At 43.9% G+C, this 14,948-nt stretch overlaps 2 protein-coding genes across 4 annotated transcripts in view; both read left to right on the forward strand.

The window, feature by feature from the left end:
* Window positions 1-4,046, forward strand: part of LOC136767457 (protein S100-A1) — an 8,975-nt gene extending 4,929 nt beyond the window's left edge. The window contains exons 1-3 of one of the 2 annotated variants that reach the window (XM_066721251.1): window positions 501-659; window positions 3,184-3,340; window positions 3,669-4,046. In XM_066721251.1, the coding sequence (XP_066577348.1) occupies window positions 3,206-3,340; window positions 3,669-3,833 (300 nt within the window). In that variant the 5' untranslated portion in view covers window positions 501-659; window positions 3,184-3,205 and the 3' untranslated portion in view covers window positions 3,834-4,046. Of the gene's footprint in view, window positions 1-500; window positions 660-3,183; window positions 3,341-3,668 lie in introns of those variants that run through there. The other variant, XM_066721252.1, reaches the window with a different exon arrangement.
* A 3,328-nt stretch (window positions 4,047-7,374) lies between these two features.
* On the forward strand, window positions 7,375-11,690 carry LOC136767467 (protein S100-A1). 2 transcript variants are annotated; one of them, XM_066721262.1, is made up of 3 exons: window positions 7,375-7,507; window positions 10,812-10,968; window positions 11,321-11,690. In XM_066721262.1, exons 2-3 carry the CDS (start codon window positions 10,834-10,836, stop codon window positions 11,462-11,464), a joined length of 279 nt encoding a protein of 92 aa, XP_066577359.1. In that variant the 5' UTR covers window positions 7,375-7,507; window positions 10,812-10,833; the 3' UTR covers window positions 11,465-11,690. The 2 variants fall into 2 exon arrangements, with proteins under 2 accessions (XP_066577359.1, XP_066577360.1); XM_066721263.1 differs by having other exon boundaries at window positions 7,412-7,507; window positions 10,816-10,968.
* The last annotated feature ends 3,258 nt before the right edge of the window (window positions 11,691-14,948 follow it).

Here is a 14,948-nt window from a genome sequence, read left to right on the forward strand (position 1 = left end):
TCAGCTCAGCTCTCACTCCAGAAACAACATGTATTTCACTAGCAAAACTTTACTGGATAATATTGATATCCAAATGATTTTCTTATATTATGTAATAATTATATATATAAGTAGTTTTAGTCTGATTATTACAATACACTGTTATGTGTAAAACTGCGTTGGAATTCAGAGTTTGCGGATCATTTATGCGTGAGATGGCAATTAGTTATTTATCTGCATAAATATATTCATATCTACATGTTTCATATATTGGTCCATTTGATAAGTAGCCTGGTTTGAAATATCGGCGCTTAAACTCATCCACGAACACACTTTAGACACCGGATGAAGAGACAATAAAAACTACTATCTAAAGGTATGCTGGCAAAAAGGGGCGCCTTATCACCCACCCCAACTGGGGGGGCACAGAGAGGGAAGGAGGGAAAAGGGAAAGTGGGGCATGTGGAGAGAGGGATGGGGTGGTGCCTCAGAGACAGAGAGGGGGAGAGAGAAAGAGAGAGATAAGAGAGTGGAGGAGGAGGAGGAGGAAGCAGAGGTAGAGGTAGAGGTAGTGAGGGAGAGGTGGGTGCCAGTCACGACCATAAAAGTCGCATCCCGACCATCTTGTCTCACTCCTGCTCTTCCCTCCAGCTTGAACTGCACTTCTCGTCTCCTCACAGGTCAGTGAATGAACGCAATTAGAGACGGACACTGACACACAGACAGACAGACAGACAGACGCAGTGATCGTGTACTGACTGCGCTGACCGGCATCTTGACCGACAGTTTATCCGCTCAGAAGAATCTATCGCTGCAAAACTATGGGTTTTCCCTTTTACTGTCCCTTCTTTCTATGCATCTATCTCCCACCGTTGGTGGTCTTGTCCGTCTCTCACTCGCTCTTTCCTCCTCTCTCTCCTCTGAATCTTTCTTGCAATTTGATGCTTCTGCACAACCTTGTTTCCCCTTGTGCAGGCAGCGCAGTATTAATCTTACAAAAACATGCTAATTCATTTCGTTGAGAATTTGATTTTGAAAGAGAGAGAAGGAGAAAGAGGGCAGGTTGCAGAGTGAGAGAGACAGTAGAGATAATCTCTGCCTTCCACACAGACGGCTGCAGGCAAAATAAACGCTAAATAAACTTTCTCACACTTCTCACAAATTTTCTCCCTGTCTAATTCTTTCATTCACTCATTCCCGATCGCTCATTCGCAAATTCTATTATCTCCCCCATCTTTTTAATCTTGTTGTTTTCTTCTCATTCAGAGGTAAAATCAGTCCTTCCCTCCTTCTCGTCAACTCCCCCTATACCCTCTCTCTCTCTCTCTCTCCTTCTCTGTCATCTCCTCCGGCATTGTAAAGCCTTGTATGATGATACACCTAAATGTCTCAGATAAGGTATTTCTGGGTAAGCCTCCAAAATCTCACGAAAGTACTTAAAATGCATCTCCTCATTTGGGAAACGCATTTGTCACTCTAACTGCCCCTCTTTGGGTCTGGACATGTGCTGAGGTCCCACAAAAGGATGGGGCGCCATGTGCGTCATACATCATTTGGGTTTCCCTGTCATTGGTTCTTCTTCGTTTTGTGTAGATTGTGATGTGGTAAATGCCACGCTGCCCGCTATGTACGCGACAACGTTACCTGCAAGTATGTTGGCAGATACCTATGCAAACAAAAGAGCAGCGACTGTAAGATCAGCCCTGGCGGTGTGTGTGTGTGCTGGGGTGGGGATCGTGGTTTGTGGCTCTCACAGTTAAATGAAGCCCAGGATCCAGCTGCACCCTAGTCAGTGGGTCCTTAGCACACTCAGCCAGCAAGTCCAGAGATTAGCTAAAAGCTGTCAGATCCCCTGTCTCTTGGGCAAACCTTCACAGCTCCTAATTAATTTACCGCCCACCCGCAGACAGCAAAGCCCAGGCCACGGTCATTCATACTGCTCTACACTACACTGAACTGCTCTGCACTGCATTACACTACACCGAACTGCTCTGTACTGCACTGCACTGCACTGTAGTTTAATGTACTGCTCTACACTACACTGAACTGCTCTGTACTGCATTACACTACACTGAACTGCACTGCACTGCTCTGTACTGCTCTACACTACACTGAACTGCTCTGTACTGCACTGCACTGTACTTTAATGTACTGCATTACACTGCACTGTATTGCTCTATACTGCCTTACACTACACTACTGCTCTACGCTACACTGTACCGTTCTGTACAGCTCAGTTGAATCTTGGGCCGCTAGCTCCTAATATTAAACCAGTTTTCATAAATCTAGGGGTGACCTTTGACTCCAACTTAAACTGAAAATCATATAATACAATTGGTTCAGTCATGTTTTCACCAACTCAGAAACATTGCTAAAGTTAGATCTGCTTTATCTTTTGGGCACTTTGTGCTTGATAAGTGCTATATAAAGTTGCCATTAATATTATTATTATGACACTGTACTGTACTCCTCTGTACTGCTTTACACATGCTACACTGTACTGCAGACCCCACTTTTTCTCCGTCTTCTTCTTCTTTTCCATCAATTATTTCACTACAACGCACACTCACACACACTCCAAGTTAGATCACTATTGTGCTGGACCAGGGGTTTTCAAACCGGTCCTGGAGTAGCCCCTGCCCTGCTGGTTTTTGTTCCAACCTAGGTCTTAATTACTTAATTGAATGGTATATTGCTTTGTTAGGTCAATTAAGGATTCAATTAAGCAATTAAGACCTCAGTTGGAACTAAAATCAACAGGGCAGGGGGTACTCCAGGACCGGTTTGAAAACCACTGTGCTGGACATCTCCACCGGGGTTGCGTTAAATGCTGGTGGTGTTCACTTCCGGGTTCTGTGTGACGTGGGCTGGACAGAACAGTGCGCTAAACTGGGGACAATTAATACACATTAAAATTCGTTGCAATGACAGAAGGCAACATTCAACGTAATTATTGCACATTTAAACAGTGGTTGTGGGATTGTGTTGACATGATACGGAGGACTGCTTGACCCCCTCCTCCCCTCATAACTACAGCCACCATGACACGAGTTGTTTAATAAAATAAAAGCTCCACCTAACTCACCCCCCTCTCTCTCTGCAGGTAGACTGTCCTGCTCTTATGACGTCATGCCCTGCAGTCTAATTTTGATGCATGTATGGATTGACTTCTCTCTCTCTCTCTCTCTCTCTCTCTCTCTGCAGGTAGATTCTTCTCTGCGCCAATATGTCTGATTTGATGATATCAATCAAATCCATGCTGGATGTCTTCACCAGGTACGCCAGCAGAGATGGTGACCCCAACTCCCTCAGCAAACCTGAGCTGAAAGAGCTGCTGGAGAAGGAGCTGACAGGCTTCTTGGTGAGGGATGACGCCTGTACACACACTTTACACACACTGTATATATACACTGGAGACACACTTTACCTGTACACTAAACGTACACTTTACACACACTGTATATATACACTAAACACACACTATATATACACTAAACACACACTTTACACACACATACAGTGAACACGCACACTGTACACATGCTGTATAAACTAAACACACACACTGAACAAACACACTCCATGCTGACACTGTATGCTGTACCCCTGCTGTACAGAAGACACCACACACAGTGTCTCTGTGTCTGTCTGCACTGAAGTAATCTGTACCCCCCCGGCTCCCCCAACAGGATCCCAAAGACCCGTCTCAGGTGGATCAGGTCTTGAAAGGCTTGGACCAGGACAAATCTGGCACAGTGGATTTCCAGGAGTACGTCACTATGGTGGCAGTGCTCGCCTGTATGTGCCGCGACTTCAAGCCTAGCAGTAAGGGTGCCGCCCAGAAGAAGTGTTAGGCCCAGTCCCCCAGTTGAACCCTGCCCCCGTCCCCACAGCCCCCTCCTCTCGCCTTTCCATCACATTCGCAATGTTCAGGGAGAGAGAATATCCTCCCTTTCTCCATCTCTTTGCATAAATGTATTAAAAAAACAAAGCCTGCAGGGTGCAAATAATAACAGAATAAAATGTTTTATTACGTTTTGAACTGAAATAAACGTGTCTGTGCTGTCTTTCTGAAGTTTTTATACAGATTCCGTATATATGTATATATAAATATGAGTGCAGAAGTCCAGTCCAGTCAGTGACTCTATATCGGTCCAGTCCTATAAGGAAACTCAGAGCAGCTCAGACATGACATCAAACTCCCACTCACCAATCATGGCACTGATTCGCGCACACACACATACAAAGGGACTATTATATAATAACTGTGAGGACCTGAGAAAGGGAAAGAGAAAGGGGGAGAGTTTAATGATGTGGCAATGACCCCAGCCCCCCCCCCACCCCCCGTCTGCTGGTTATTGACATGTGTTTTGCATGTAGGCATGTGTTTTTTTGGCATGCGTGTACGTTTGTCCCACTCTCTCTGTCTCTCTCTCTCTCTCTCGCACGCACAGCTCCATTGTTCTGCCGAACACCCTCCCTTGCCTTTCCCCTCAGGTGCTCTGCGGTTAGGTAACAGGGACATTGTCCTGTCACAGGGCGTCTTCTCTTCTCTCTACGAACAGGTCCAGCCAGGGGAGCCATTACGTACCTCTCCATAAACTGACACTGTGTGTACACAACAATTGAATGCAAAATCTCTGTAGATAGATGTTAAAATGTAAAACTGGTAATTCCGGTATTTAAGGTTTCCCAGCACCCTGTCCCTGAGCACTGGATGTGTCTGTCAAAGCTGTGGCAACACTGATGTCATGTTCAGGGGAGAAACGAGAGAGGGACAAGGAGGAAGCAGGAGGACAGACAGAGTGGGGTGGGGGGGGTAGTTCGAGAGGGAGGGAGAGAGCTTTTTGCAATATCTGGAGACAGTAGTACAGGAAGAGACAGTGGGGAGACTCCTTTGCCTCCAGGCCAGGGAGACCCAGAGCTGCGACAAAACAGCAAATGAGTCAAAACAGCGATGATGCTGCTACTAATAATAGTGCAGCTGCCTCAACGATCACCTCGGGAATAACCTAATAGCTCTACAGCCAAGGTGAAAGACATTGTTACTGTACAAACAGCAAGAGGAAACCTCGAGTCCCTGCACACACTAGACTCTGCAACAACACGACACACTGAAACACACAACACTGCAACTCACTGCAACCCACTACACACTGCAGCACGCCGCACAGTGCAGTCACAGACACCCATGCTCAAGCGGATTTAATACAGGTCATACCAAACTCTCCCATATGCACTGTTTCACTTCTACACAGTTCAACACACCCAGTAGCAGCAGTACAGGTCAGGCACTGCACACCCGGCCCTCATTGGCCCAGCGTTCACCCCACGTTACTGGAAGCAAACTGTTATTATACAGTGATTAGATACAATGAGCTCTGCTACTGAACTACATACATTACTAATACAATGTTAACTACCCTGTTGTTAATACGAAGATTACGACTACTCCTACTACTGCTGGTACAATTACAAGAATTTATAAAACAGTACTACAATATTACTACAACAGCTACACCACAACTACTATTACTAATACTACTGCTGCTGCTGCTACTAAATGTAGCCTAAATATAGTAATATCTGGATTGTGACTCAAGAAACAAATTCTTCTTAATTATAAAAATACATGGAGAGTGAGTCACAAAGCCCTCTGTTCTAAACCCACAGTTCTGGGGGTAGGGCAGGGCGCTATACCGGGTTCATAGTTGTGCAGTTTAGTTTGTTTTTTTAAGCGAGTGTGTGTGTCACAAAGTATTATACCAGTTTCCAGTCGCACACAAATCAAAATTAAACAAAAGTCAGTAACAATAAAGTTGTATTCATCGGGAGATAGAGAAAAAAACTATTATGAACCATTTCCAGTTAATTTGGCTATAAAAGTGAAGAACACATTTATATCAGATAGATTAATACTACAGTATTATATATCTATATTAAAGAACAATGACATTTTTATTTTACAATAGAATATGTTTAATATATACATTTTAATTATCTACACGGAGAAATGTCTACTTTCGAGCCTTCCTTGACACTCTTGCGCCCCCTTGGGAGCCCCCCCCCCCCAAGACAACCGCTTATCTAGACCAATCTACAATTCCCAAAATTTACCAGCAGTATAGAAAGCAGTATAGTATAGATTTGTTCTGAGCCAATGAAAAAATAAAGAGTTTCACAAACCTCTTGCAGATCCAATTCAAGGTAAAAGGCGCTATATATGCAAATACACCGCCACCATGTTATAATAAAACGCTTTTTTGTGGCAGGTAATCTGAACTTGGACTGTCCAGTTAAATAAACCAGAAGCAATACAGCCAGCTGGTTTAGCTACACATTTAATGCCATTATCGTTAAAACAGTTACTTCAGCCAGCATGCCAGCAGCTGCTGTACAGCAATAGAAACGAAACAGGCAAACCAAATTATATTGCACTACCTTTCTCTTGTGCATGTTTTTCTTCTATTCTTTTTCTACTGATTTGTACGCTTTTTTGCACCATATTGGTATGTTCTGGGTCTTTTCCCCGACGTATAATTGGGTGGCATAGCAATGCTAAAATATATATGTGTGTCTTCTGTTCTGCCACACCCAAATGGCTCGGACGCAGACGCTATTCCGGCGCAGATCGATGGCAGGTTTCTGGCGCATAAACTGTTTGATTGCGCGATGCGCCTGGGCACGACTGGCTCATAAACTATATCTGTACATCGTTTGAAAACTCTCTCTTCAATGTATTTATTTAAAACAATGCTAGGGGAGGCCATAGCGGCCACTTATGCGTATAATTGTATAGGCTACTTCCAGGTGCAGTTGCGTGTCTCTCCCTGTGCGTTTCATCAGAAACACACTCAGCTCAATATAAACTGTGCTATTATATTTATTTCACTAGCAAAACTTTACTGAACACTGTGGGTATCCAAATGTTTCTCTTATACTGTATAAGTAGTTTTCATCTAATTATTATTGCTCGGTTGTTTCTGTCGCGCCATGCACTGCCATGTGTAAAAATGCGCTGGAATTCAGAGTTTGCGGATCATTTATGCGTGATGTGGTAAGGCTTTTTATTTCTCTATATACATGTTTCTATCTACATGTTTCACATATTGGTCCATTTGGTTGTTAGCCTCGTTTTATAGGTCGGCGCTTCTAGTGTTAAACTCATCCACGAACACACTTTAGACACCGGATGAAGAGACAATAAAAACTACTATCTAAAGGTATGCTGGCAAAAAGGGGCGCCTTATCACCCACCCCAACTGGGGGGGCACAGAGAGGGAAGGAGGAAAAGGGAAGGTGGGGCATGTGGAGAGAGGGATGGGGTGGTGCCTCAGAGACAGAGAGGGGGAGAGAGATAAGAGAGTGGAGGAGGAGGAGGAGGAGGAGGAGGCAGAGAGTGAGGGAGAGGGAGGGAGAGGGAGGGAGAGGAGGGTGCCAGTCACGACCATAAAAGTCGCATCTCGACCATCTTGTCTCACTCCTGCTCTTCCCTCCAGCTTGAACTGCACTTCTCGTCTCCTCACAGGTCAGTGAATGAACGCAATTAGAGACGGACACTGACACACAGACAGACAGACAGACAGACGCAGTGATCGTGTACTGACTGCGCTGACCGGCATCTTGACCGACAGACCCCCCGTTTATCCGCTCAGAAGAATCTATCGCTGCAAAACTATGGGTTTTCCCTTTTACTGTCCCTTCTTTCGATTTTGTCTGCCCTTCCTAATTCTCTCCCTTTTCTTTCTTCTCTCTCCATCCTTTTTTCCACCGTATTCCTTTTGTCCTTTCTCGGTGGTTTTTATTGCGTTTTAGGAGTTAAACTAAACAGAAACTACCACACGTAAATTAGAGGATGATAATCTGTGTCTCGGTACTTTTCCTCTGCGTGCAGCTGTGCCCCCCTCTTCTGCGCCGAGTGCAAAGCTTCCCTTTAAAACCTTCCACCCTGAACCACACCTCTTTCCTGCTATCGCTCCCTCGCTCTTGTCCTCTTCTCTCACTGCCTTTCCTCTTTGCCTCGCCCCTCTCTCCTCTCTCTCTCTCTCTCGAAGTGCTTCTGTGTGCAGGCAGCGCAATCGTATAAATCTCTCAGATACTTTTTTTCTGTAGCTCTGTGCCACAGAAAAATTACCCGCTCTAGTCGGAGGGGAGAGAGAGAGAGAGAGAGAGAGAGAGAGAGAGAGAGCAAATAGATGGAGAGCAGAGAGAGTTGGAGTCATTTAATGTTTTTAGTGTGTTGGCAAAACATTTTTATTCATGCCAAGTGAGAGTGAGAAAGAGGCAGAAGAGGCACACTCGTACACTCTCACGCATACACTCTTTCTCTCTCACACTCGCATGCACACTCTCTCTCTCTCTCTCTCTCTCTCTCTCTCTCTCTCTCTCTCTCTCTCTCTCTCTCTCTCTCTCTGTTTGTTCCGGCACTGTAAAGCAGGAAGAAGGGTGGGATAGAGGGGCAGAACAATAGAGCAGCGACTGTAAAATCAGCCCGGAGCAGTGTGGGTGCTGGTGTGGCGTGTGATGTGTGGCTCTCACACTTTAATTAGGCCCAGCATCCAGCCGCACCCATGTCAGTCGGTCACCCACTCACTCAGCCAGCCAGTCTCTCCGGGCAGCGCTCCGCAGCTCATCCTTAATTTACCGCCCGCCCCCTCCCACCCCAACCGCACAGAACCGAGCCCAGGGCATGATCATCTGTACTACTATACTGCACTTTAGTGCTCCGTGTTGCACTATACTGCACTTTACTGCTCTGTACTGCTCTACACTGTACAATACTGAACATTACTGTTCTATAATGCTCTACACTGTACTTAACTGCTCTACAGTGCACTATACTGCTCTGTAAACTGCTCTACGCTGCACGTTACTGCTCTGTATTGCTCTACACTGTACTATACTGCTCTGTAAACTACACTACACTGTACTGCTCTACGCTGTACTATACTGCACGTTACTGCTCTGTACTGCTCTAAACTACTATACTGCTCTGTAAACTACACTACACTGTACTGCTCTACGCTGTACTATACTGCACGTTACTGCTCTGTACTGCTCTAAACTGTACTATACTGCTCTGTAAACTACACTACACTATACTATACTGCTCTACACTGTACTATACTGCTCTGTAAACTACACTACACTGTACTGCTCTACGCTGTACTATACTGCACGTTACTGCTCTGTACTGCTCTAAACTACTATACTGCTCTGTAAACTACACTACACTGTACTGCTCTACGCTGTACTATACTGCACGTTACTGCTCTGTACTGCTCTAAACTGTACTATACTGCTCTGTAAACTACACTACACTGTACTGCTCTACGCTGTACTATACTGCACGTTACTGCTCTGTACTGCTCTAAACTGTACTATACTGCTCTGTAAACTACACTACACTGTACTATACTGCTCTACACTGTACTATACTGCTCTGTAAACTACACTACACTGTACTATACTGCTCTGTAAACTACACTACACTGTACTATACTGCTCTACACTGTACTATACTGCTCTGTAAACTACACTACACTGTACTATACTGCTCTGTAAACTACACTACACTGTACTGCTCTACGCTGTACTATACTGCACGTTACTGCTCTGTACTGCTCTAAACTGTACTATACTGCTCTGTAAACTACACTACACTGTACTGCTCTACGCTGTACTATACTGCACGTTACTGCTCTGTACTGCTCTAAACTGTACTATACTGCTCTGTAAACTACACTACACTGTACTATACTGCTCTACACTGTACTATACTGCTCTGTAAACTACACTACACTGTACTGCTCTACGCTGTACTATACTGCACGTTACTGCTCTGTACTGCTCTACACTGTACTGTAGACCCCACTTCCCCTTTTCACCTGCCCTGGTGACTATGCCCACCCTGCACAGCTACACACAGCCTCCCATTACAGTACCACCAGCACAGACTCATGAAAGATGTGAAAACTGCATAGCCTAGCACACTTACATGACATGCATAGAGAAGTATGTACATATATGTAGTCTGACCATCAGTGATACACACACTGTCAATGGCTGAGCACAGTGTGCGAAACACTGGTAATTGCAGGTGACCACTGTAACACAACAGTAACACAAATGAACGTGCAGGAGCTATAATGTGGCCACGGGCTTCACAACGCACTGTGTGTGAAGATTAGACCACGCCCCTAAACTGTCATGCGCTGCAGTTCACCAACACAATTTTCACGGCTTTTAACTTTTACCAGTTTTTCTTCTTCTTTTCCACCAGTTCCTTCACGCCAACACGCACACACTCCGAGTTAGATCCCTATTGTGCTGGACATTACCGAATTAGACTGCCTCCACCGGAGTTGCGTTAAATGCAGGTGGTGTTCACTTCCGGGTTCTGTGTGACGTGCGCTGGACAGAGAGAGAATAGACCCGTCGTCAGTCAGCAGCACGAAGACAGGCAGGTTTGGCAGCAACTGCAAGAATAGTTAGCTAAACTCCGGACGATTAATACACTTTGCACTGACCATAGAAGCCAACCTTAAACATAATGTTGACGCGTCCTTAATTACAGCCTCCGTGACACGAGTTGTTTAATAAAATAAATACTCCATCTCAGTTGCCCGCCCGTATGACATACTATACCTTCCGCTCTCGGCTTGGCGCCCTTTTTGATGATGTACAAAAACAGGGCCTTGGTCACAACCTCGTGGTCCTGCTCTTATGACGTCATGCCCCGCAGTCTAATTTTGATGCATGTATGGATTGACTTCTCTCTCTCTCTCTCTCTCTCTCTCTCTCTCTCTCTCTCTCTCTCTCTCTCTCTGCAGGTAGATTCTTCTCTCCACCAATATGTCTGATTTGATGAATGCAATCACAACCATGCTGGGTGTCTTCACCAAGTACGCCAGCAAAGATGGTGACCCCAACTCCCTCAGCAAACCTGAGGTCAAAGAGCTGCTGGAGAAGGAGCTGACAGGCTTCTTGGTGAGGGATGACGCCTGTACACACACTTTACACACACTGTATATATACACTGGAGACACACTTTACCTGTACACTAAACGTACACTTTACACACACTGTATATATACACTGGAGACACACTTTACCTGTACACTAAACGTACACTTTACACACACTGTATATATACGCTAAACACACACTTTACACACACATACAGTGAACACGCACACTGTACACATGCTGTATAAACTAAACACACACACTGAACAAACACACTCCATGCTGACACTGTATGCTGTACCCCTGCTGTACAGAAGACACACTGTGTGCACTGTATGTAATCTGTACCCCCCCCCCCCGGCTCCCCCAACAGAACCCCCAAAACCCGGCACAGGTAGATGACTTCTTGAAACAGCTGGACCAGGACAAATCTGGCACAGTGGATTTCCAGGAGTACGTCACCCTGGTGGCAGTGCTCGCCTGTATGTGCCACGAGTTCAAGCCTAAGAAGAAGTGAGAGGCGCCCCCTAGGCACAGTCCTCCAGTACCACACTGCAGACCCCCTCAATTGAACCCGCCCCCACAAACCCACTCCTCTGGCCTCTACATCGCATTGGCAGTGTTCAGGCAGAGAGAGTCTCCTCCCTCCCTCCATCTCTTTGTATACATGTATTAAAAAAATCAAAGCCTGCTGGGTGCAAATAATAACAGAATAAAATGTTTTATTACGTTTTGAACAGAAATAGACGTGTCTGAATTTTATTTCTGAAGTTTCTTCATCAATTCTGTATGCACATATAAGTACCGTTAATCTTCCAGTACTCGCCTGGTCTCAAATAGCAGCCGGTCTCCGGTAGTAGCCGGGTTGATTTGCATAATTTGCTAATAAACACCGGGTTACGCATGTTTCTTGTTTTCATAAAATATATATATATATATATACAGTATATTAATTTAAAAAACACACAATCATGTGTGTTTTTATTAACGTCTCACTTGAACTATGTATATATATATATATATATATATATATATACACTCACCTAAAGGATTATTAGGAACACCTGTTCAATTTCTCATTAATGCAATTATTTAACCAACCAATCACATGGCAGTTGCTTCAATGCATTTAGGGGTGTGGTCCTGGTCAAGACAATCTCCTGAACTGCAAACTGAATGTCTGAATGGGAAAGAAAGGTGATTTAAGCAATTTTGAGCGTGGCATGGTTGTTGGTGCCAGACGGGCCGGTCTGAGTATTTCACAATCTGCTCAGTTACTGGGATTTTCACGCACAACCATTTCTAGGGTTTACAAAGAATGGTGTGAAAAGGGGGGGGGCTGGGGTCATTGCCACATCATTCAACTCTCCCCCTTTCTCTTTCCCTTTCTCAGGTCCTCACAGTTATTATACACTCACCTAAAGGATTATTAGGAACACCATACTAATACTGTGTTTGACCCCCTTTCGCCTTCAGAACTGCCTTAATTCTACGTGGCATTGATTCAACAAGGTGCTGAAAGCATTCTTTAGAAATGTTGGCCCATATTGATAGGATAGCATCTTGCAGTTGATGGAGATTTGTGGGATGCACATCCAGGGCACGAAGCTCCCGTTCCACCACATCCCAAAGATGCTCTATTGGGTTGAGATCTGGTGACTGTGGGGGCCAGTTTAGTACAGTGAACTCATTGTCATGTTCAAGAAACCAATTTGAAATGATTCGACCTTTGTGACATGGTGCATTATCCTGCTGGAAGTAGCCATCAGAGGATGGGTACATGGTGGTCATAAAGGGATGGACATGGTCAGAAACAATGCTCAGGTAGGCCGTGGCATTTAAACGATGCCCAATTGGCACTAAGGGGCCTAAAGTGTGCCAAGAAAACATCCCCCACACCATTACACCACCACCACCAGCCTGCACAGTGGTAACAAGGCATGATGGATCCATGTTCTCATTCTGTTTACGCCAAATTCTGACTCTACCATCTGAATGTCTCAACAGAAATCGAGACTCATCAGACCAGGCAACATTTTTCCAGTCTTCAACTGTCCAATTTTGGTGAGCTTGTGCAAATTGTAGCCTCTTTTTCCTATTTGTAGTGGAGATGAGTGGTACCCGGTGGGGTCTTCTGCTGTTGTAGCCCATCCGCCTCAAGGTTGTACGTGTTGTGGCTTCACAAATGCTTTGCTGCATACCTCGGTTGTAACGAGTGGTTATTTCAGTCAAAGTTGCTCTTCTATCAGCTTGAATCAGTCGGCCCATTCTCCTCTGACCTCTAGCATCAACAAGGCATTTTCGCCCACAGGACTGCCGCATACTGGATGTTTTTCCCTTTTCACACCATTCTTTGTAAACCCTAGAAATGGTTGTGCGTGAAAATCCCAGTAACTGAGCAGATTGTGAAATACTCAGACCGGCCCGTCTGGCACCAACAACCATGCCACGCTCAAAATTGCTTAAATCACCTTTCTTTCCCATTCAGACATTCAGTTTGGAGTTCAGGAGATTGTCTTGACCAGGACCACACCCCTAAATGCATTGAAGCAACTGCCATGTGATTGGTTGGTTAGATAATTGCATTAATGAGAAATTGAACAGGTGTTCCTAATAATCCTTTAGGTGAGTGTATATGCACACACACATATACAGCTGTATAGTTGTATTGTAGTGATTGAACTGTCATTTGCGACATAATGTACTCATGAAGTATAATATTGATGGTTGGGTTTAAAGTGTATTTCCACAGTTTTGTTGAAGTGCTTTGTGTTCATTTAGCGAGAGTTGACAGTATATCGACTCAGTCCGGTATCTGGTTTTCAATCCAGTGTGTAGTTCACCATGCATTGAATGTGATGTGTTTGCATCTTTGCATACCACATTATTTAAAATAATAATAATAATAATAATAATAATAATAATAATAATAATAATAATAATAATAATACATTAATAAAAGCCTGGCCTATTAGCCTACTTCTACAATGACGCCGTGTTTCCAGGCTCTTCTTACCCTGCATGAGTCTGCAATGGGTTTTTATTTATTTATGAATGATTAATACAAACGCCGGTCTCCAATTGACGCCGGGGCAGTTCTTTGGTCATGCAATTGAAGTTGAGCGGTATATGTGACTGCAGAAGCGCAGTGACTGGAGCGGCTGGACTCCGCTCTCTCTCCCTCTCCCTCTCCCTCTCCATTGACCTCTCCCAGACATCAAGCCCAATTTCCTCGAGTTACATAAATATGAAGGTTCATAGATATTATTGTGTGTTGGGGGTTATAAAATAAGATCAGTTCTCACCAGCGGTTAGTCCATATACATTATATTTTATTAATTGTAATTCTATATGCTACCTTCACTTTTTCAGTTCCAGAAGTGATTCTATAATCTTGTAACCACTTGCAAAAGAAGGACAGCTTGTTTTAACTCTACACTTTTAAGTATCTCCAAATTATTTAATTTCAAACAAATTCTTCATCTGCCTACATTCACCTCATTTTGTAGCAGTCTGTCTTTTGGGCATTGAACCCCCTTACAATATGTTAAGGACCCCTATGGATCAAAGTACAATTGCCACAGACATTGTACAGTTGTCTACTTTTTCTTGTTTGACTGGTTAATACTATTCATATTTTGTTTTTTTCTAAACAGTAAGTAAGAAGTAAAAAAAGAGTAAATACAACACTGAAGCCTTAAAACCAGATTTCTATATTCTTATATTTCTTATCATCTTAGAAAATGTAGAGCAAAGCAACACAACTTAAAACAAGTTATAAATAATGATCCCATGAATTCATGGTTTTGAAAACTGTTCTCTGCAACACTTAATTGTACATTACCATAATGTACAATAATAATTCAACTACTTTTTATAATAATAATATTAATAGCAGTTTTTTTTATTAATTCCAATGAGGGAGATAATAGAAGGAGAATTGAATGTGCTCAGCTGAGGCATCCAGTCAGAAAACATGAGTCATACAGTCCAACCACAAG

The sequence above is a fragment of the Amia ocellicauda genome, chromosome 14 (genome assembly GCF_036373705.1).
Source record: "Amia ocellicauda isolate fAmiCal2 chromosome 14, fAmiCal2.hap1, whole genome shotgun sequence".
Lineage (NCBI taxonomy): Eukaryota > Metazoa > Chordata > Actinopteri > Amiiformes > Amiidae > Amia > Amia ocellicauda.